The 21,353-nt window shown below is 42.6% G+C and overlaps 1 protein-coding gene across 1 annotated transcript in view; it reads left to right on the top strand.

Annotated features, from left to right (window-relative positions):
- Positions 1–21,353, top strand: part of SHC4 (SHC adaptor protein 4) — a 137,623-nt gene that overhangs the window by 33,009 nt on the left and 83,261 nt on the right. Inside the window, exon 2 of the mRNA XM_008016683.3 lies at positions 5,866–5,936. Coding sequence (XP_008014874.3) covers positions 5,866–5,936 — 71 coding nt within the window. The remainder of the gene's footprint in view (positions 1–5,865; positions 5,937–21,353) is intronic.

Genomic DNA, 21,353 nt, shown 5'->3' with positions numbered 1-21,353 from the left:
GTGACCCCGATAGGTGAGTAGGAAAACAAAAACCGTTCACTAAAGGAACTTTGAAGAAGCAGTTGGTTTGCTCAGGCAATTTCACTAGAGTGTTGAGGCCAGAAACTTTACTATTGTGAGTTGAGGCATGAGTGAAAGGAAGGAAGTAGAGACAATATTTCAAGGTTATGAAGGGAATGTCCCCATTTCTTACTCTCCCATTTTTTTAAAGAATGGGAAAGACTAAAAATTATTTAAAGGTGGCAGAAATATCCTGCTGTGTTTTCCTGCCATTTTGGTGGCCTCTACCATTGTTGAACATTTATTGCATGAAGATCAGGCCCTCCTTATATCATAGTTGATTATATACTGTTCTTCAGTGTTTGTTTTTAATTCATTATTTATTTTTATTTAGAGACAGGGTCTCGCTCTGTCCCCCAGGCTGGAGTGCAATGGCACGATCATAGCTGACTGCAGCCTCAAACTCCTGGACTCAAGTGATCCTCCTGCCTCAGCCTCCCAAGTAGCTGAAGTAATTTTCTTCCTTGTTTTAGCATTCTTATTACAAACTTATCAAGTGCAGGGCCTGTGCCTTAAACTTCTCTTGAACAATATTCTCCCGTACTCCTAGCTAAGAGGCAGGTATATTCTGTGAAAGGGAATAAACCACGTATAAAAAGGGATTTCACCCTACTTAATAAAACTGTGGTTCTTTTTGGTAAAGTCGTGAGCTTTGCTTATTTTATTTTTCAAATCTAAACTAATACTACATACTTATTTTAAAAATAAGTATGTTTATACTTATTTGTATAAATAGTACAAAAGTATAAAGTAAAAAGTAAAAATTTGCCTCTCCCCCATTTCCAAAGGCAACCACTGTTAGTTTCTTATTATCCTGCAGACCTTCTTTCTAAGAGTATAAGAATATGTATCTTTTTTTTCTTTAGGTAGTGTACTTGCCGTCATCATTCTGTAAGAGAGTTAGGATGAGACTTCCCATAAGTAACTATCATTCCTTTTCTCTGAAAACCCCAGTAATTTCTTCTCCGGAGAGCAAAGCCCAAGATACACATGGCCATAAATAGGCTGTTCACCTCTCCCTGGGAGCAAGTGGTTGAAGCTCAGACAGTACAAAAATATTATGACTGCCTTGGGGCATAAAGGGAGGAAGCCAGCTGGGAGTTAGGTAAACCCATGCCGGGGGCTGAATGGGCAGGTTGTCTGAGTACCGCTGCGTTCCCACCATTCCTGTACGGCTCCAAATAAAGGTCTTCAGTGTCCTCTCCTCACCACAGGGTGGGGAATTAGGGAGTGTCCTCTGTCTCACCTCCTGCAGTTCCCAGAGCAGTTTGGATTCACATCTGCTGTTACCATTGTGGTCCCCCGTCTCAACACTGTGTCACCGTGTTCCTGGGTAGACCAAAGGGAGGGTAGTGGCAGCCAGCAGGATAACTCCTCTTTTCACTTTTTCTGTTATACAGGGTCCTAGCAATGGACTGCAGACTCTAGAATAAACCCTAATTCAGTACCAGTGAATAAATGAAACTGAGCCAGGCACTTCTCTTTAATAGGCTTCAATTTCCTCATCTCTTAAATAAAGTTAGCAACAATGACTAACCTCATAAAAAGGAAAGATAAGTCATCTCTTTTCATGGTTGTCCTATCTGAAAGGGGCCAGGTTTCTTAAGAACAGGGACCATGTCTTATGCAGATCCGCATTTAATACATGAATGAGAAGTATTGTCATCTCCAGTTTATAGCTAACAAACTAAACTTCTCCTCTCTCGGGCCTTGATCTTCAGCCACTATCTGCTTATGCAGTCATCAAACACCCAAAGAAAGAAGTGGACAGAGTATTTTTATGCACCGCCCCCTCCCCGCTTCCTCACAGCAGTGGTTTTTAAGTGAAATGGATTGTGTGAGTCAATAGGAAGACCCACTCCATTCTTGTCTTTGGGGTAATTGTGGCAAAAATTAGTTGTGGTTTTCTTGATGCATGCCCACAATGGAAGGGGACTTGTCCTCATTGTCAATCATCTCAGGCCATGACTCATGTTTTTCCAGAAACTTCCATTGTATCATACTGAGGCTTGCTGAAGTCACCTGTGCCATAGCTGACAGACAAGTGTATGAATCAAAACAGAGATTCCGACAAAGGGAAGGGGATCCCGAAGCAATGCTTGGGCTTGCCTTAGTCCAAAGCAGATAAGGTCGTTATAGCCATGAAGTGTGATTTAGAACGAAACCTTGGAGGGGTTCCTCTCACCCCCAAGACACTAAAAATTCCTCCCCTCATTGATAACCAAAATGAATGGCAACTTACCTAATAACTGGGCTGAGAATAGCCTTCACTTTGACACTGTCCTCACGTGGGTCTCAAACTTGATCAGCCTTGAGTGTCCTTGTTCCAGTTGTTTCTTTTTGTCCCTTTGTCCCCCTCCTGTTCAGATGTGCAACCTACTCTCCTTTCCTTTTAAAGTTCCCACTGTCAACTCTATCATCCAGGGCTGTTCCCACCCACGGCTTATAGCCCACCTGAGAAGTAGGGCACATTCTTGCCAGCTTCCCACTTCACTACAAAACCTCCTCGGTCTAGGTTGTGTGTTGCCACTCCAAAATGAAGAACAACAAAAATAACAAATATGAAGTACATTGCTGAGAAATCTAGAAACCTTGCAAAGACATTGTTCTGGCCTGTAGAACCTGAGGCTGAGTCCTTGGTGCTCCTGTACTCCTGGGTGGAGAGACCAGCCAAGCGTTTACCTCCCTCAGTCCCTCGGCTCTCCCCAGCCCCCGCTCATTGTAAAGGTACAATAGAATTGAACAAAAGATGCTTCATTCATTCTTTCAGCATGTGTTTATTGAGTGCCCACCAGATCCTAGGCACTGTTGCAGGGAATACGGCGGTGATTGTGATCTTTACTCTTACGGTGGTTATAGCCAAGGGAATAAAAAGAGGTCCTAGACAAGCAAATTAACAAGTAAACCAATAATCAATCAGTGATGAATAGGGGCTGAGATGAAGGGTGGCAAGAGGGGGCCTCTGAGCTGTGCCATTTGAACTGAAAACTGAAAGATGAGAAGGGATCTGTCCTGCAGAACAGTGTAGGAGAGCCAGGCGGAGGGAATGTCAGGTGCAGGGAAGAGCTGGGGTGTATTTGAGAGGTAGAAAGGAGGCCAATGTGGCAGCAAAGTGTGCAAGGGGACAGTGACACTGATGAAGCTGAAGGGATGAGACGGGGCCAGGAACCCCAGGGTTTAGGGGTTTATAGTAACGAACTTGTTTTGATCATAGATGCCAGGAGTTTCACCTGGTGGAGGAACATGATCTGATCAATCTGTTTTGAAGAAACACTGTGGCAGAGTGTGAAAAATGTAGGTGCTTGGTCACTTTTTCAAAAAGTGTGCACTGATAGGCCAGTTGGTATCACCTTGTCTTTAGTCAGTGATTTACAGCTAAAGGGAAAGGCGATACCCACCTCCTCACCAACAGGGCCTCCTGGAGGTATTGGAGGGGATCCAGGCCTGCTCCCCAGCCTGTGTGGGGAGTCCACTCTTTCCAGGGCCAGGAGTGCAGGAAATAGGGAAGCAAGACCTAGGCTCTGGGGCGGAAGAGGGCATTGGAAGGCACCAAAAGCCAGAGCAGTCAGTGAAGACATATGGACAATCTTTTCACACCACCAGGACGTGAAGCTTGGATGCTTGGAATCTCCGTTCTTGATAGTTCTGAGATAGGCTTTCTAACCCACTTCCTATATCTAGCTTTCTTCTCCTAATAACCCTTATGGTTGAAGAGAAATCTCTAGACACCACTTTCTTAAGGTACCCAAGGTTTGGGAAGTTAAGAGTGATGGGGACAGAGTAAAATATCCAAAATGTTTCTTGTATCAGTAGTAGAGATTCCAAGAGGAGTGTAACTGAGTGTGACTAACAGGAGTCTGGATGAGACTGGCAGGGTGATTGTCCTGGCCAGCATGCTCTTCCCAGCATCAGGCTCCAGGCAGCACTTGGTGCATTGAGGAGTTCTATCTGCACAATCTGCTCAGAAATACTATTATACAGCAGGACGTGGTGGCTCATGCCTATAATCCCAGCACTTTGGGAGGCCGAGGTGGGCAGATCGCTTGAGGTCAGGAGTTCAAGACCAGCCTGGCCAACATGGTGAAACCCTGTCTCTACTAAAAATACAAAAATTAGCCAGGTGCAGTGGTATGTGCCTGTAATCCCAGCTACTCAAAAGACTGAGGCAGGAGAATTGCTTGAATTTGGGAGGCAGAGGTTGCAGTGAGCCAAAATCGTGCCACTGTACTCCAGCCTGGGTGACAGAGTGAGACTCCATCTCAAACAAAAAAAAAAGAAAAAGAAAAAGAAATACTATTATACAAGAAGTGTCTGGGCAGGTACCCCCTCCCCACCAGCTCCTGACATCTTTTGACAGTGCTTTTGCCATTCACAAGCATAGAGAGGCTGGAAAGCCTCCAAAGGAAAGCTAAACAGGAAGCATATCATTTCCAAGGAGCCAACAGATCACTTTCAATCGGAACTCTTAGCTCTAGTAACATTTGTAAGGCAGTTCTCAAATAAGCACTCTCCCTCATCAACCAAGCTCTGCTGGGAGGATTGACTCTCACGGCCTCACCTGGCAAAGCTACACAGAAGACTACTAAGTCCACGTCCCTAGGCTGAATCCTCTCAGGACTCCAGAATCCAATTTTCAGTTGCCAGCCTGTTATTTCCTGGATACCCTACCAGTGCCTTAAGTCAATGGCTCCCAAACCAATTCATCATCTTCTCTTCTCCTGGCTTTCCTGTTTCTGTTGATGGCATCACTGTTCCCTCTGCTACCCTGGCTGGAAACGTCTGAGTGAGTCATCCTTGACTCATCCTTCTCTCTTATTCTCCGTATCAAATCAACTGCCGAGTTCTGTAGTATCTGTTTCCATGATGTCACTTGAATCTGTCCCCTCTTTCCTATTGACACCATCCCTCTTCAGTGTGGGCTGTCATTACTTCCCTCACCACAGGATCATCCTAACTTATTCCCTCACCATTAACCCACCTTCATACTGCCGCTGACTTAAGCCTCCTCCAACACAGATCTAATCGCATCATGCTGTTGCCAGCAGCCTGCCATGGATCCTCACTGCTGCCACACTAAATATAAACCATCTTTCAGCTTTATAAATCACAATTCCTTTTGCAATACATGGTGTTCAAGCTAACCATACTCATCACTGATGCGGCATATGACTTTTGTCCTTTCAGGAACCCCCTTAATATTTAAATCAGCTGCAAAGGATGATAAGATCTTATATTACTAAGTTTGGCATTCTATGCATTTATATGCTTGTTCTATCCACTTAGAAGATTTGACATTCCTGTATTCTTTATCTCACTTTTATTTTTGCTTCCTCTACTATTTGGGCCTTTCTATGTACCAAGCGTTGTTCTAAAAGCTTATTTACATGTAGGAAATAATTTCATTCTTCTAACAATTCCTATTGTATCCTCACTTTACCAATGACAAAACTGTGAGGCTCAGAAGTTAACTTGCTGAGGTTCCATAACTAAGAAGTAGCAGAGCCAGGATGCAAAGTCACATGATCTGGCCCCAGAGCTCATGCTCTTAACCACTGAACCCATATTGGTCTTTGTTACTTGTGTTATCTATATTATGGTTCAGATTTAACTGGTGTTTTATAATTGAATTGAAGCTTTAGGCATGTGTCCATTAATAGTCAGAAATATCAATGGTAGGCGGAGGGTGCAAATGTAACTTGATAGCAGAAGCTGATTTTAGGTGCTTCCCCGAAAGTCACTGTGAAGCTAAGAGACAGCTTCTTGGAATTTTTGTCCTACTTCTTCTTTTTTTTCTTCTTATTCTAGTACATGGGCTGTATTGAAGTGCTGCAATCAATGAGGTCACTGGATTTTGGAATGAGAACCCAAGTTACAAGGTAAGAAGCCAAAAATGGGAGGGGTTTTGAGGAGTATGGTTTAAAGTCACAATGATTTCTCCCACGGGAATTTCATGCAAACCTTCCAAGTCATTATACACTTTTATTCATATGACTGGAGCGTAGAAGTTTCGTCCAGTGACCTTCAATGAGTGGCTTGATCTCATTGTGTGAAAGATTTCTCAACTGTGTGGCAGTGCATCTGTGTTTCATGTGAGGTCGATTAAGCTGATACAGTCTACAGAAATAGCTGGTTTCCCAGGTACCAAAAGTATTTAAAATTATGCCTGGCAGGAAGCCTTTACAGAATCAGACCTGTCAAGGAGGCAGCAGAAAATCAGACCGAGTAAGACTTTCAACATGAGAAAGCTCAAGCTTTCCCCAAGCTCTTCCTGACGTGAGAACCTGCTTATTCCTTGTCTGGGTCTCCCTCCTCTATGTACAGTGAGCCAAATGGAACAGTGGAACCAGGGAAGCTTTACCCAGGGTGACCCCAGGGAACTTAGGGGAAGAAATCAGAATCCTTGTTATGTGGAGCTCAAGTCAGAAGCAGAAATACAAGGCATGGTTCATTAAAGCTAAGCCCAAAGCAAGGATGGAAAGAAGGAGTGAGTGCAGACCGCCAACTGGAAAAAATGTGAGGTGAGGGAGATGAGGTGAGAGGACTGGGTCGATATGAGTGGTTCAGAACGAAGACTTGGGAATCCATTGGATGTGGTTCCAAGGTGTGTCTCAGGGGCACGCCACATTAGATCTGTGCTTGCAGGCCTCCTGTTCTGAAGGTGAATGTTGTCATGTAGAAAATAACTCTCCCTAATGCTCATCCATGAAATTCTAGGCCTAGAAAAAGAAGTGTCCTGTGGTCCAAAAATTTAGGGAAAGGAGCCGCATCACTGTTTAGGAGACTACAGTATACAATAGTATATTGAAGACTCTGAGCCTGGTGCAGTGGCTCACGCTTATAATTCCTGCAACTCAGGAGACTGAGGTTGGAGGATTGATTGAGACCAGGAGTTCAAGACCAGCTGGGGCAACATAGTGAGACTCCATCTCTACAAAAGTAAAAAGAACATAGCCAGGCATGTTAGCATATGCCAGTAGCCCCAGCTACTCAGGAGGCTGAGGCTGGAGGATCACTTGAGCCCAGGAATTCAAGGCTTCAGTCAGATATGATTGTGCCACTACATTCCTGTGTGGGTGACAGCAAGACCCTGACTCTTAAAAAAAAAAAAAAAAAAAAAGACTGAAAAGTCCTACGCAGCTGTAGTTGAAAAAAACTCTACCCTTCAAAATTTTCTTTTTCTTGTCTCTCTTTTTCTTTTTTTGAAATGGAATCTTGCTCTGTCTCCCAGGCTAGAGTACAGTGATGCAATCTCGGCTCACTGCAACCTCTGCCTCCTAGGTTCAAGCAATTCTCCTGTAGTGCCCAAGTAGCTGGGACTACAGGTGCATGCCACCACGCCCAGCTAATTTTGTATTTTTAGTAGACATGGGGTTTCACTACGTTGGCCAGGCTAGTCTTGAACTCCTGACCTCAGATGATCCACCTGCCTTGGACTCCCAAAGTTCTGGGATTAAGGCGTGAGGCACCGCTCATGGCCTTACCTCAAGATTTTCTAAATGTATTGGGCCTAGGATCCTTTTCTCATATAAAAGAAATGTACATCCAAGGGTTCCACGAAATGTGCCTTAGGAAATGCTGATTTGGACTCTCTGCCTTATGATGCATTCAAATCTGCCTTTCCAAACCTCTCTCAACCTATCCTTGGTATTTCCTCTGGAGTCAAACATATTATATAATCCTGTTTTTAGTACTCTTGGTACCTACATCAGTCACTGGCACATGGCAGGGGCTCAGTGGATATTTATTGAATAAATTCATGGTTCCACCTGACTACACTTCCAGTATTTGCAAACAGCTACATTTCTTCTCCCCTTTAAATCTTCTCTTACACATTCTCGGTACCTTCAATTACTCTTCAAATGACATGGTATCTAGACTACTTTCCAAACTGTTAGCCTGTTGGTGGATGTATTTCAGGGTTTACTCCATTTCGATGATTTTTAATCTTGAGACAATTTTTCTTCCAATCCTGAGCAGGCTACAGATGAGAGAAAGAGGGCTGATACCCCAGGTGGGCACAGGACAAAGGAATTCTCACTGTCCTAACCTGAGGGCTATGGTCTGAATATGTCCCCTCAACATTTATATATTGAAACTTAATTCCCAGTGTGAAAGTATTAAGAGGCAGGGCCTTTAGGAGGAGATTAATTCATTGGCCAGAGCCCTCATGAGTGGGATTAGTTATCTTATAAAAGAGGTGCAAGGGAGCTGTTTGCACCTTCTACCATGTGAGGATGCAGCAAGAAGCACCCATCTAAGAAGCATTGTGAGCCTTCATCAGACACCAGATCTACTGGTGCCTTGATCTTGGACTTCTCAGCCTCAAAAAGTGTAAGAAATACATTTCCATTATTTATACATTACCCAGTCTGGGGTATTTTGTTTTAGCAGCAGGAATGGACTAAGACATTGAGGATGACTAATTTTCTGTTCATTCACCCATTCATTCATTGATTCTTTCTCTTTCACTCAAATGTTTATGGAGTACCCAAAAAGTGCCTGAAACTCTTCAAGCATTAAGGATCAAGCAGTGAATAAGACAAAGCCTCTACCCTCATGGAATTTGCATTGTTGCCGGGGAAACAGACTATAGGCAAGGAAACAGATAAATAAGCAATATAATTTCAGGTAGGAAGAAGTGCTTATTTACTGCAACAATAAAGCAGGAAATGAGGATAGAGATTTAGGTGGTGGGTTTTTAAATTTTATTTTATTTTCTAGTTATAAAATGTTGCATGTTTACTTAGACGATTTGGAAAGTACAGAAAAGTATGAAAGAGAAAATTACTCAGAATCTTTCCTAAAGAGTGTGTTTATTAACATTCTGCGTTTGAAATCCCTTTCCAGTATTTTTTTCTGTACATGAGCTTACAAAGAATTTTACACAAAATCTGAACAACATTATAGACTAAGTCTCCCATATTGAGCAATTTCCTGTTACTAAAGATTCTAAAGCATGCTTTACCATGGTGAAATATACATAACAAGATTTACAGTTTTAATCGTTTATAAGTGTATAGTTCAGTGGCATTAAGCACATTCACATTGCTGTGCAGCTATCGTCATCATCCATCTGCAGAACTTCTTCATCTTCCCAAAGATGGAAAACTGTACACATTAAACTCTGTACCCATTAAACAGGAACTTCTGGCTGGGCGCGGTGGCTCACGCCTGCAATCCCAGCACTTTGCGAGGCGGAGGCAGATGGATCACTTGAGGTCAGGAGTTTGAGGCCACCTGACCAACATGGTGAAACCCCGTCTCTACTAAAAAAAATACAAAGATAGCCAGACCTCGTGGCACACACCTGTAATCCCAATTACTTGGGAGGCTGAGGCAAGAGAATTGCTTGAACCCGGGAGGTGGAGGTTGCAGTGAGCCAAGATCATGCCATTGCACTCCAGAATGGGCAACAAGAGCAAAAAATCCATCTCAAAACAAAACAAGACAAAACCCTGATAACTTCCCATTTCCTCTTCCTTCCCAGCTCCTGGCAACCACTGTTCAACTTTTTGTGTCTGTGAATTTGACTGGTCTAGGTACCTTACAAAAGTGGAAACATACATTATTTGTCCTTTTCTGTCTGGCTTATTTCCTTTAGCACAATGTATTCAAGATTAATTCATGTTGTAGCATGTGCCAGAATTTCATTCCTTTTTAAGGCTCAATACTACTCTATTGTATGTCTGTACTACATTTTGTCTATTCACTCATCAGTCGATAGACATATGGGTTGTTTTTCTAAAATTTTAATGACTGCATAACATTCTCTCCTCCTCTTCCTCCTTCTCCTCCTCCTCCTCCTTCTTCCTCTTCTTCTTTTTCTTCTTCCTCCTCTTCTTTCTATATAGAGACAGGGTCTCAATATGTTGGCCAGGCTGATCTTGAACTTCTGGGCTCAGGGGATCCTCCCACCTCAGCCTTCCAAAGTGCTAGGATTATAGGCATGATCCACCGTGCCTGGCCTCTTCTACTTTTCCTCATTATAAGTAATGCTGTGATTAACATTATCTTGATTGTATTTCCAAAGGACAAATTCTAGAATTAGGATCACTAGGTCGAGCAATAATAAATGTTTTAAAGGTTTTTGATACGTATTGCTGAATGGCTCTGCAGACTATTTGTACTAATTGATACCCCCTTTTCCCAGGCATTTATCTATTTTTATCTGCTTAAAAAAATCTCTGTAAACTTCTAAGTCTATATTTCCCTATTATTTCGTAAATAGTAAAAGGTGGACTGTTTTTTTTCCCCTGTGCTATGAGGATTCAGTTTATGTCTAATGTACACAGCCAGGTGAAGATGTCTGGTATGGTATCTGGATATTGTTTCTTGTAGATATGTCTATACATGATTCAGGCATGGCTGATTGTGTTCTGAGCAGTTATGGAAGCTCGAGGGTGGTGGTCTTTTATTTTTAGATTTGGTGGTCAGGAAGTCCTATCTAAGAAGAGGACATTTGAGCTAGGGCCTGAATAAAGTAAGGGATCCAGCCATGAAAGTGTCTGAGAGAAGAGAGCTGAAGGTGGAGGGAAGATGGCCATGGACAGCATGGGTCCATGGTGGCAACATTCGGGCAGGGAGTTTGATAAAAATGTGAGAGAGGTCAGGCACGGTGGCTCACACCTATAGTCCCAGCACTTTGGGAGGCCAAAGTGAGAGAACCACTTGAGTCTTGGAATTTGAGATCAGCATGAGCAACATAGTGAAATCCCATCTCTACCAAAAATAAAGAACAGTAGCGCAAGCCTGTAGTCCCAGATATGCGATAGGCCAAGGTGGGAGGATCACCTGAGCCTGGAAGGTCGAAGTTACAGTGAATTGTGACCACACCACTGCACTCCAGCCTGGGCAACAGAGCAAGACTCCATCTCTAAAAAAAAAAAGAAAAAAAATTAAAATAAATTTTTAAAAGAGTGTGAGAGGGTGTGCATCTTCTCCCAAGAGTGGATGCCAAAACATTCAGCGGTCACCAACTCAGGAGGGGGAAAGGCTGACTGGAGGGGAGGATCAAGTTTTAAAATGTCCTATGGTGTCAAGTGGTCCTACTTGAAGTCTGGAGATTCCAGCCACCAGTAGACTGGGGACCTTATCCACGGGGGGCCTTGAAAGCAGTGAGGCTGATTTCCAAGTGCCAGAGCCAAACATCAGTCCCTTGCTTCAGAATCCTGTCCCCATCCCAGCTTCCTGAACTATTTCCCTGGGACTTGTTGAATTTGAAATGCTGTGACTTGTGGCTACTTGAGTGTAGAGCAGACCTGGCACTCCCTGACCCAGTAGGGAGAAGGAAAAACCCCGTCTAAGAAGGGTAAATTAAAAAAAAAGAGAGAAGGGCCGGGCGCGGTGGCTCACGCCTATAGTCCCAACACTTTGGGAGGCTGAGGCGGGCGGATCACAAGGTCAGGAGATCCAGACCATTCTGGCTAACGCAGTGAAACCCTGTCTCTACTAAAAATACAAAAAATTAGCCGGGCGTGGTGGCGGGCGCCTGTAGTTCCAGCTACTCGGGAAGCTGAGGCAGGAGTGAACCCAGGAGGCGGAGCTTGCAGTGAGCCAAGATCACGCCACTGCACTCCAGCCTGGGCGACAGAGCAAGATTCTGTCTCAAAAAAAAAAAGAGAGAGAGACGATATAAAATAGATTATCTCTCACTTTAAAGAATTAGCAAAAATCAAAATTTGCTGAACAGAAAATATATTGTGAAATTCACCTCTGACTTCCTTAAATGGTGAATTCCTTGGTGTTTCAAATAACGTTTGGTATGGAAATAAATTACTTTCACATTCTTTCTCAGGAGCTCACATATTGCTGAAAGAGAGGGTGATCTTTGAAACTCTTCTTTGAAACTCTAGGTCTTGAACTAAATAGGACTATGAGCTAAATGAAAAGACTTTATTAATGTAAAAAAATTTAAATAAAAAATGGAAACGATTCAACAGTAATGTTTAATGATAACATCTAAGACAAACGGTAACAAAACAACCTGAACGGTGGTTGAACATCAAAAATACATTGCAGTTAAAAGAAGAAAGGAGAATGACAAAAAAAAAAAAAAAAGGAAAAATTAGAAGGAAGAGAAGTATTTGGGAAGTTGGGAGGGAAATAGTGGTTGTTGAGACAGTGGTCCATATGGCCTTGAGAAACACACATTATTGAATGAGCCAGTTTAAAGTCAAGGTGAGAGGATGTCCTACGGATACTGCACTCAAATAAAATATTCCCATCCAGTTAACATATGGGGGATTTGGGTGGGAGGGAGATGGACGGGATCTTCTGTTGTGTTTTTTCAAAAAAATTTTCCATGGACCAAGTTAGGATTTCACAAGAAAAAACTGTATTTTGTGTGATCACAGCTATCTCTAGACATTGATATATCACCAAACAGAATAATTCAGGTGTGAATGCTGACAAACTGGTGTGAGTAATTACCATTACAGATACAAACAATTGGAGGCTGATGTCTCACTCACTGTAAATATCTCACCTTCTTTAGATTCCAAATATCGGGGAGACAGCGACATGAAATTCCTGGTAATAAAGGAGGAGCCATGATTAAGAGTGAGCCTTTGAAACAAAGGAGAAAGAGCAGAATTCTTGTCCTTATGAGGAACCTTTCTGCCAACCATTTGAGGGCTGAATCCACAGACTTAGAACACAGAAAGTACTCAAATAAGAGCAGAGGAAAATAAAAAGACAAGAGGCCATTGACTTCTTTAGCCATTCCCCGGATCTCACTCCTTTCAAAGCTCTCATCTTGCTTCCCTACCTTGACTTCAGATTTAGTCCCTGGGGGAGCCACTTGAGTGGCTTTTACTGTTGTTCCTCCACTAATTCTCACCCAGGCATTCATCCCCTTGACTGATTCTGGACCAGATCTGCAAAAGGGCAAAGGAGGAGGTTTTTACTGATAGTAAAGAGAAACAAGATCATTAGGAAAACAAAGGTTTCTAGCCACCGTTGTCTTTAAAATGTCTGCAACTGTATCGAAAGGAAACAAGAGAAGAGAGAAAGTGAAGATCATGCTAAGAATGATATTGCTATTTAATCTCTCCTATAAAAATGTTCTCCTTCACGCTTGTAATCCCAGCACTTTGGGAGGCCGAGGTGGGCGGATCACAAGGTCAGGAGATCGAGACCACGGTGAAACCTTGTCTCTACTAAAAATACCACCGGGCGTGGTGGCGGGCGCCTGTAGTCCCAGTTTCTAGGGAGGCTGAGGCAGGAGAATGGCGTGAACCCGGGAGGCGGAGCTTGCAGTGAGCGGAGATCGCGCCACTGCGCTCCAGCCTGGGCGACAGAGCGAGACTCCATCTCAAAAAAAAAAAAAAAAAGTTCTCCTTATGTTTTTAAAAACACAGTTAAAGAAAATAAAATGACAACAACAACAACAAACAAAAAACACACCTGACCTAAATCAGTAATCTCACACACACACACACAAGAAATCAGGTCACTAAAACCTAAAGCTCAGCTTCCTTCCCTCGAGTAAGCATCCACGTCAAGAAAGAAGAAAAAAAATCTTCCTTCTCCTCTAAGGATGGCTACCTCTTTGTGTCTAGGTGCGAACCTGCCTCAAACGCTGAAGGAGGAATAGACACATCAGGGTAAACCCAGTAAGTGGAGCTGGTGAGAAAGGGCTTGCCTTTCAACCCTGAAGAACAGAATACATTTTGATCCCCAAGGAAATTGCAAAGGGAACATTTAGTTCATCATCACAGTACATAATTCACCCCGAGGGGCGGCGCACACCATTGGCAGAAGGGACCTCCAGATCACTGTCTTACTACACTGTACTCTTCTGATATTTAGTGCCTTACACGTGTAACTTGTATTCAGTAATAAAATCAGCCAGGCTCCCAGCACAGGATCTGCCCAAGCCAGGCTTACGGGGCAACTAAGAAGCAGTGGCTTGGAGTGGGTTTTCCTCCTTTGTGAGATTGCCACCTGGGGGTCGGTGAAGGAAAATGGGGAACTGTTAAAGAATGGGTGGCAAGTACTCCCTTTTGAGGTCCTGGCTTCAGATTCATTTTCTCTAGCTGATCTCTACCTGTGCCTGGTGGTGTATCTGTCCTATTCCATTCTGTGAAGGAAGAAACCCTGAGTGGTGGTTTTTTTTGTTTGTTTGTTTTTACTGATGCTATAGACAGTAAGGAGGCACTCTGGGTGATTTGCTACTAGCTAAAGCAACAAGGAAACAGAGATCATCATTCAGAAGATATTGTAATTGGACTAATTTCCTGTGTATAATGTTATTGCTCCTGAGCAGTGATTCTGCAAATTTCATTCACTATGTTGAAAATTTTGATTACTGGGCTTCAACAGGACATTAAAGGCAGTGACAAATGCCTTTAATGACAAATGCATACTTATGGGTGTGTGTGTGTATACGCGCTCGTGTGTGTATGTGAGCAACCATCAGCTGCAAGGCAGATTCAAGATGCAGCTGAACAATTACATAAAGTCTTGTGCATGTGGTTTCAAGAAACGTGAACTCTAGAAGGAAAAGCATTCTGGAGAGGTCAAGTATCTGTATATTAGGCAGCTAAATTAAGATATGTTTGTTTGGAAACAGGCTGGCATTTGTCTAAATTTTCTGAGGATTGCAGGAACAGGATTAGTTACAGCAATGCATGGATAAGTGAGAGTATCTCTGCTAAGCCTTGGAGTAGTTGAACAACATATGGTATGTGGATTCTGTGTTGACTTGTTGCAGTTTGGAGTAGGATTGCAGCCACATGTCATGTGAAATAAAGACCACCAGAGAGGGAGATAAAAGGCCAAGTCTATTAATTTAGCAGGCAAGGGAACACTCCTCAGTGAAGAAATTTACTGAGAAGAGTGTTAAGGAGAAAAAAATCAGGAGTTTTAAAGTTCTAATTTATAGTGATTGTGCAAAGGATTGAAAACAAGCACTGTAGCTAAGGCAGAATGTCCACGGTTGGTTAAAACAGGTTGCGTTGTTCATTGGTCAGGAAAGGGTGTTAAGACCCCCACAATGGTCTGCTGTCCCAGGGTCAAGGTTCATGGCCTTTATCAGCTGATTAGAACAATAAACCATGCAATAAAACATAACATCCAAAGTTGATCTCCCCTCAGCGAGCACTGGTGTCAGTGGAAGGAGGATTTCCTTTCACACACGTGCAGATGTCAGGAAGCCTTTGCTGGAAGTCTGATGTTATGTGTGAGTGTATGCACAGTGACCACCTCTTCTAGTTTCAGGTTTCACTGCTCTCCAGTTTTGCCCAATCTAAGATCTCACTTTTCAGATACTTGAGATAACTGAAATGGCCAACTAAATTCCTTTTAGAAGACTTCAAAGAACTAGTCATTAAAAAAATAATTTCCAATCAATTGGGAATGGTTCTGATAGCATGACAAAGTCAAATGCAGACAGCGAGGGTATGAAAGTCAACTGTACCTTTTTGCTCTGTCATTAGCCCAATGTCGTTCACATAGCAGGCACATAGTTACTATTTGTTTGAATAAACAGGTGTAAAGTCAAGAAACATAGCTGCTAAGGCAACCCGCGGAATGGGAAAAAATATTTGAAAATCATATATCTGATAAGGGATTAATAGCCATAATATGTAAAGAACTCCTATTACTCAACAAAAAAGTAAAGAACCCTGTTGGGCAGAGGACTTGAACAGATGTTTCTCTGAAGAAGGTATACAATCATATGCATAATTCCTCTTATATGGGGTACCTACAGTAGTCAAATCCAAAGCAGGAAGTAGACTGGTAGCTGTCAGGCAGTAGGGGAAGGAGAGAATGGGAGAGTTACTGTTTAATGCTTATAGAGTTTCAGCTGGGGAAGATAGAAAAAGTTATGTTCTGGAGATGGATGGCGGTGATAATTGCACAACATGAATCTGCTTAACGCCACTGAGCTGTATGCTTAAAAATTATTAAAATGGTAAATTTTGTATTGTGTATATTTATTATATATTTAAAAGTGTAGTTACTAGATGAGTTATACTTCTGGAGTACTGAAGTATTCAATATTGTATACATTTTATTTTTTTAAAAGGGTGCAAGACAAATAAGAAAAGGATAATTGAGGCTTCGGGGCTTAAGTTTCTAGCAGGTCACACAGCAAAGAGAATTTGGTAAGGAGTGTGTAGTGGCCTCTTGTAATTTCTTGACAGGGAATCCCAACCAAAAGCCACACTGGCAGAGAGGAGCTGCGGCAGAACAAGACAATGAAAGAGTAACTAATAATAGCTAATGTTTGTTAGCACTGCACAGAGCTTCTGCAAGCGCAAAATCACGCCAAAAGGAGTGATTTCGCCTTTTACAGAAGGGAAAGTTGAGGCTTAGAGAGGTAAGTGGCCATTCTAAGACCACACAGCTGTTTTGCGGGGACTCACACCTATGTAGTCACACTCCAAATCCCTACCACACTTAATGTTTCCTAGTGAGATTGCTTTGGATTGAAACTAAGAAACGGTTCTTGTGGGCTGTGAATGAACTAATGTGGGAGACAATCAAGCGAAAGGGCTCAAGTCTTTAAAAAGCACACCATCACGCTGGGCACGGTGGCTCACGCCTGTAATCCCAACACTTTGGGAGGCCGAGGCAGACGGTTTCCTTGAGCCCAGGAGTGCGAGACCAGCCTGGGCAACATGGTGAAACCCTGTCTCTACCAAAAATACAAGAATTGAAAACCAGCAATCTCGAGAGGACCCACAGACCCTCTGAAGGAAGCAGATTGCTCCTGCAGGACCCAGGAGAACTACCAAAACTGTGAGTGCCCCAGATGCGGAAGTGGGAAAGGGAGATCATCCTGTCCTGAACAAACACACCCACTGGAGAAGCTGAAGATCTGTTTGGGGGAGAAGTTTCCAACTTGACCTGGAGCTGAGTCAGGGGTAGAGGAAGCAGCAGAAAGGCCCTGGGAGCTCGCTGGACTCCCTAGCAGGCCAGTCCTGCCTGGAACCACAGGGATCCACGGGAGGGTGACCAGAGGAGCAGGGGGTAAAACTCTACAGGGAGAAGGAATTCTCTAGTTGAACTTTGTGACAATTTGAACGGGGTGAGAAGCCTCCTGGCCAGAACCTGGGGGAGGGCACAAATCTGTTGCGCAGACTCCACATGTGGGGAAAGAATCAAGCCCTTTTCTTTTGCAGCTGGGAGGCGGGTAGCCTGGAGCTGGGGCAGGTTTTCAAGCCCCTATCACTCTCCATCTAGAAATGGACTGGGGGCTACTGGGGAGAGCACAGTGGGAATTAAACTGGACCTTTGGTTTACATGGGAGCTGGGTGAGGCCTGTGACTGCCAGCTTTCCCTGACTTCCCTGACAACCAGCATGATTCAGCAGAGGCAGTGGTAATCCTTCTAGGTACACAGCTCCAGTGACCTGGGAACCTCACCCCCATCCCCCACAGCAGCCACAGCAAGACCTGCCCAAGGAGAGTCAGAGCTCAGACATGCCTAGCCCCACCCCCACCTGATGGTCCTTCCCTACCCACTCTGGTAGCAGAAGACAAAGGGCATATAATCTTGGGAGTTCTAGGGCCCCACACACTGAGGGCTCCTCTCCACACTACTATAGCTGATACTCTCTGGAAAGTGCCACCTCCTGGCAGGAGGCCAACCAGCCCCAAAATAGAGCATCAAACCACCAAAGCTAAGGACCCCCATGGAGTCCACTGCACCTGTCCCTGCCCCCAGTTCCCCAGTGGAACAGACACTGGTATCCATGGCTGAGAGACCCATAGACAGTTCACATCACAGGACTCTGTGCAGACGACTTCCAGAACCAGCCTGGAGCCAGGTAGACTCACTGGGTGGCTAGACCAAGAAGAGAGACAACAATCACTGCAGTTCGGCCCACAGGAAGCCACATCCATAGGAAAAGGGGGAGAGAACTACATCAAGGGAACACCCTGTGGGACAAAAGAATCTGAACAACAGCCTTCGACCCTAGACCTTCCCTCTGACGGAGCCTACCCAAATAAGAAGGAACCAGAAAACCAACCCTGGTAATATGACAAAACAAGGCTCTTCAACACCCCCCAAAAATCACACTAGTTCACCAGCAATGGATCCAAACCAAGAAGAAATCCATGATTTACCTGAAAAAGAATTCAGAATGTTAGTTATTAAGCTAATCAGGAAGGGACCAGAGAAGGGTGAAGCCCAATACAAGGAAATCCAGAAAATGATACAAGAAGTAAAGAGAGAAATATTCAAGGAAGTAGATAGCTTTTAAAAAAAGGAACAATCAAAATCCAGGAAACTGTGGACATACTTTTAGAAATGTGAAATGCTCTGGAAAGTCTCAACAATAGAATTGAACAAGTAGAATAAAGAAATTCAGAGCTCAAAGACAAGGTCTTCTAATGAACCCAATCCAATCAAGACACAGAAAAAAGAATAAGGAAATATGAACAAAGCCCCCAAGAAGTCTGGGATTATGTTAAATGACCAAACCTAAGAATAATTGGTGTTCCAGAGGAAGAAGAGAATTCCCAAAGCTTGGAAGACATATTTGGGGGAATAATCAAGGAAAACTTCCCTGGTCTTGCTAGAGACCTAGACATCCAAATACAAGAAGCACAGAGAACACCTGGGAAATTCTTCACAAAAAGATCTTTGCCTAGGCACATAGTCAAAGACGAAGGAAAGAATCTTAAGAGCTGTGAGACAGAAGCACCAGGTAACCTATAAAGGAAAACCTATTAGATCAACAGCAGATTTCTCAGCAGAAACCCTAGAAGCTAGGAGGGATTGGGGCCCTATCTTCAGCCTCCTCAAACAAAACAATTATCAGCCAATAATTTTGTATCCAGTGAAACTAAGCATCATGAATGAAGGAAAGATACAGTCCTTTTCAGACAAATAAATGCTCAGAGTAGTCACCACTACTGCTAAAAAGAGCTCTAAATCTTGAAACAAATCCTAGAAACACATCAAAACAGAACTTCTCTAAAGCATAAATCACACAGGACCTATAAAACAAAAATACAAGTTAAAAAGCAAAAACAAAAAAAACCCTAAGTACACAGGCAACAAAGAGCACAATGAATGCTCTTCAATCTAAACCTCACATTTCAATAATAACACTGAATGTAAATGGCCTAAATGCTCCACTTAAAAGACACACAACTGCAGAATGGATAAGAACTCACCAACCAAATATCTGCTGCCTTTAGGAGACTCACCTAACACTTAAGGACTCATACAATGTAACGGGTTGGAAAAAGGCATTTCATGCAAATGGATGCCAAAAGCAAGCAGGGGTAGCTATTCTTATGTCAGACAAAATAAACCTTAAAGCAACAGCAGTTAAAAGAGACAACAAGGGGCGTTATATAATGGTAAAGGCCTTGTCCAACAGGAAAATATCACAATCCTAAACATATATGAACCTAATACTGGAGCTCCCAAATTTATAAAACAATTACTGATAGTCCTAAGAAATGAGATAGACGGCAACACAATAATAGTGGGGGACTTCAATACTCCACTGACAGCACTAGACAGGTCATCAAGACAGAGAGTCAACAAAGAAACAATGGATTTAAACTATACCTTGGAACAAGTGGACTTAACAGATACATACAGAACATTTCATGCAGCAACTACAGAATACACATTCTATTCAACAGCACATGGAACTTCCTCCAAGATAGACCATGTGATAGACCATAAGACAAGCCTCAAAAAACTTAAGAAAATTGAAATTATGTCAAGCACTCTCTCAGACCACAGTGGAATAAAACTGGAAATCAACTCCAAAAGGAACCTTCAAAACCACATAAATACATGGAAATTAAATAACCTGCTCCTGAATAAGCATTTGGGTCAAAAATGACCTCAAGATGGAAATTTAAAAATTCTTTGAACTGAACAACAATAATGACACAACCTATCAAAACCTCCGGGATACAGCTAAGGCAGTGCTAAGAGGAAAGTTCATAGCCCTAAATGTCTACATCAAAAAGACTGAAAGAGCACAAACAGACAATCTGAAGTCACACCTCAAGGAACTAGAGAAACAAGACCAAACCAAACCCAAACCCAAACCCAGCAGAAGAAAGGAAATAACCAAGATCGGAGCCAAACTAAATGAAATTGAAACAAAGAAACAACAACAACAACAACAACAACAAAATACAAAAGATAAATGAAACAAAAAGCTGGTTCTTTGAAAAGATAAATAAAGTTGATAGACCATTAGCAAGATTAACCAAGAAAAGAGAAGAGAAAATCCAAATAACCTCACTAACAAACAAAACAGGAGATATTACAGCTGACACCACTGAAATACAAAAGATCATTCAAGGCTACTATGAGCACCTTTATACACATAAACTACAAAACCTAGAAGAGATGGATACATTCCTGGAAAAATACAACCCTCCTAGCTTAAATCAGGAAGAATTAGATACCCTGAACAGACCAATAACAGACAAAATGGTAACTTAAAAATTACCAACCTCCAGGACCTGATGGATTCACAGCAGAATTCTACCAGACATTTGAAGAAGAATTGTTACCAATCCTTTTGACGTTATTCCACAAGATAGAGAAAGAAGCATACCTTCTAAGTTCATTCTATGAGGCCAGCATCACCCTAATACCAAAACCAGAAAAGGACATAACCAAAAAAGAAAACTACAGACCAATATCCTTGATGAACACAGATGCTAAACTCCTTAACAAAATACTAGCTAACCGAATCCAACAACATGTCAAAAAAGATAATCCACCATGATCAAGTGGATTTCATACCAGGGATGCAGGATGGTTTAACATACACAAGTCAATAAATGTGATACACCACATAAATAAAATTAAAAACAAAATTCACACGATCATTTCAACAGATGCAGAAAAGACATTCGTCAAAATCCAGCAACGCTTTATCATTATAACTCTCAGCAAAATTGGCATACAAAGGACACACCTTCATGTAATAAAAGCCATCTATGACAAAACCACAGCCAACATAATACTGAATAGGGAAACATTGAAAACATTCCCTCTGAGAACTGGAACAAGACAAAGATGCCCACTCTCACCATTCCTCTTCAACATAGTAGTGGAAATCCTAGCCAGAGCAATCAGACAAGAGAAAGAAATAAACGGCATCCAAATCAGTAAAGAGGAAGTCAAACTGTCACTGCTTGCTGACGATATGAGAAATGATCATTTACTTTGAAAACCTTAAAGACTCCTCCAGAAAAGTCCTAGAACTGATTAAAGAATTCAGCAAAGTTTCTGGATACAAGATTAATGTACACAGATCAGTAGCTCTTCTATACATCAACAACAAATAAGCAGAG

The sequence above is a fragment of the Chlorocebus sabaeus genome, chromosome 26, assembly GCF_047675955.1.
Source record: "Chlorocebus sabaeus isolate Y175 chromosome 26, mChlSab1.0.hap1, whole genome shotgun sequence".
NCBI lineage: Eukaryota > Metazoa > Chordata > Mammalia > Primates > Cercopithecidae > Chlorocebus > Chlorocebus sabaeus.
Note: the sequence above shows the minus strand (reverse complement) of the source record. Positions and strands in the feature narration are given on the sequence as shown.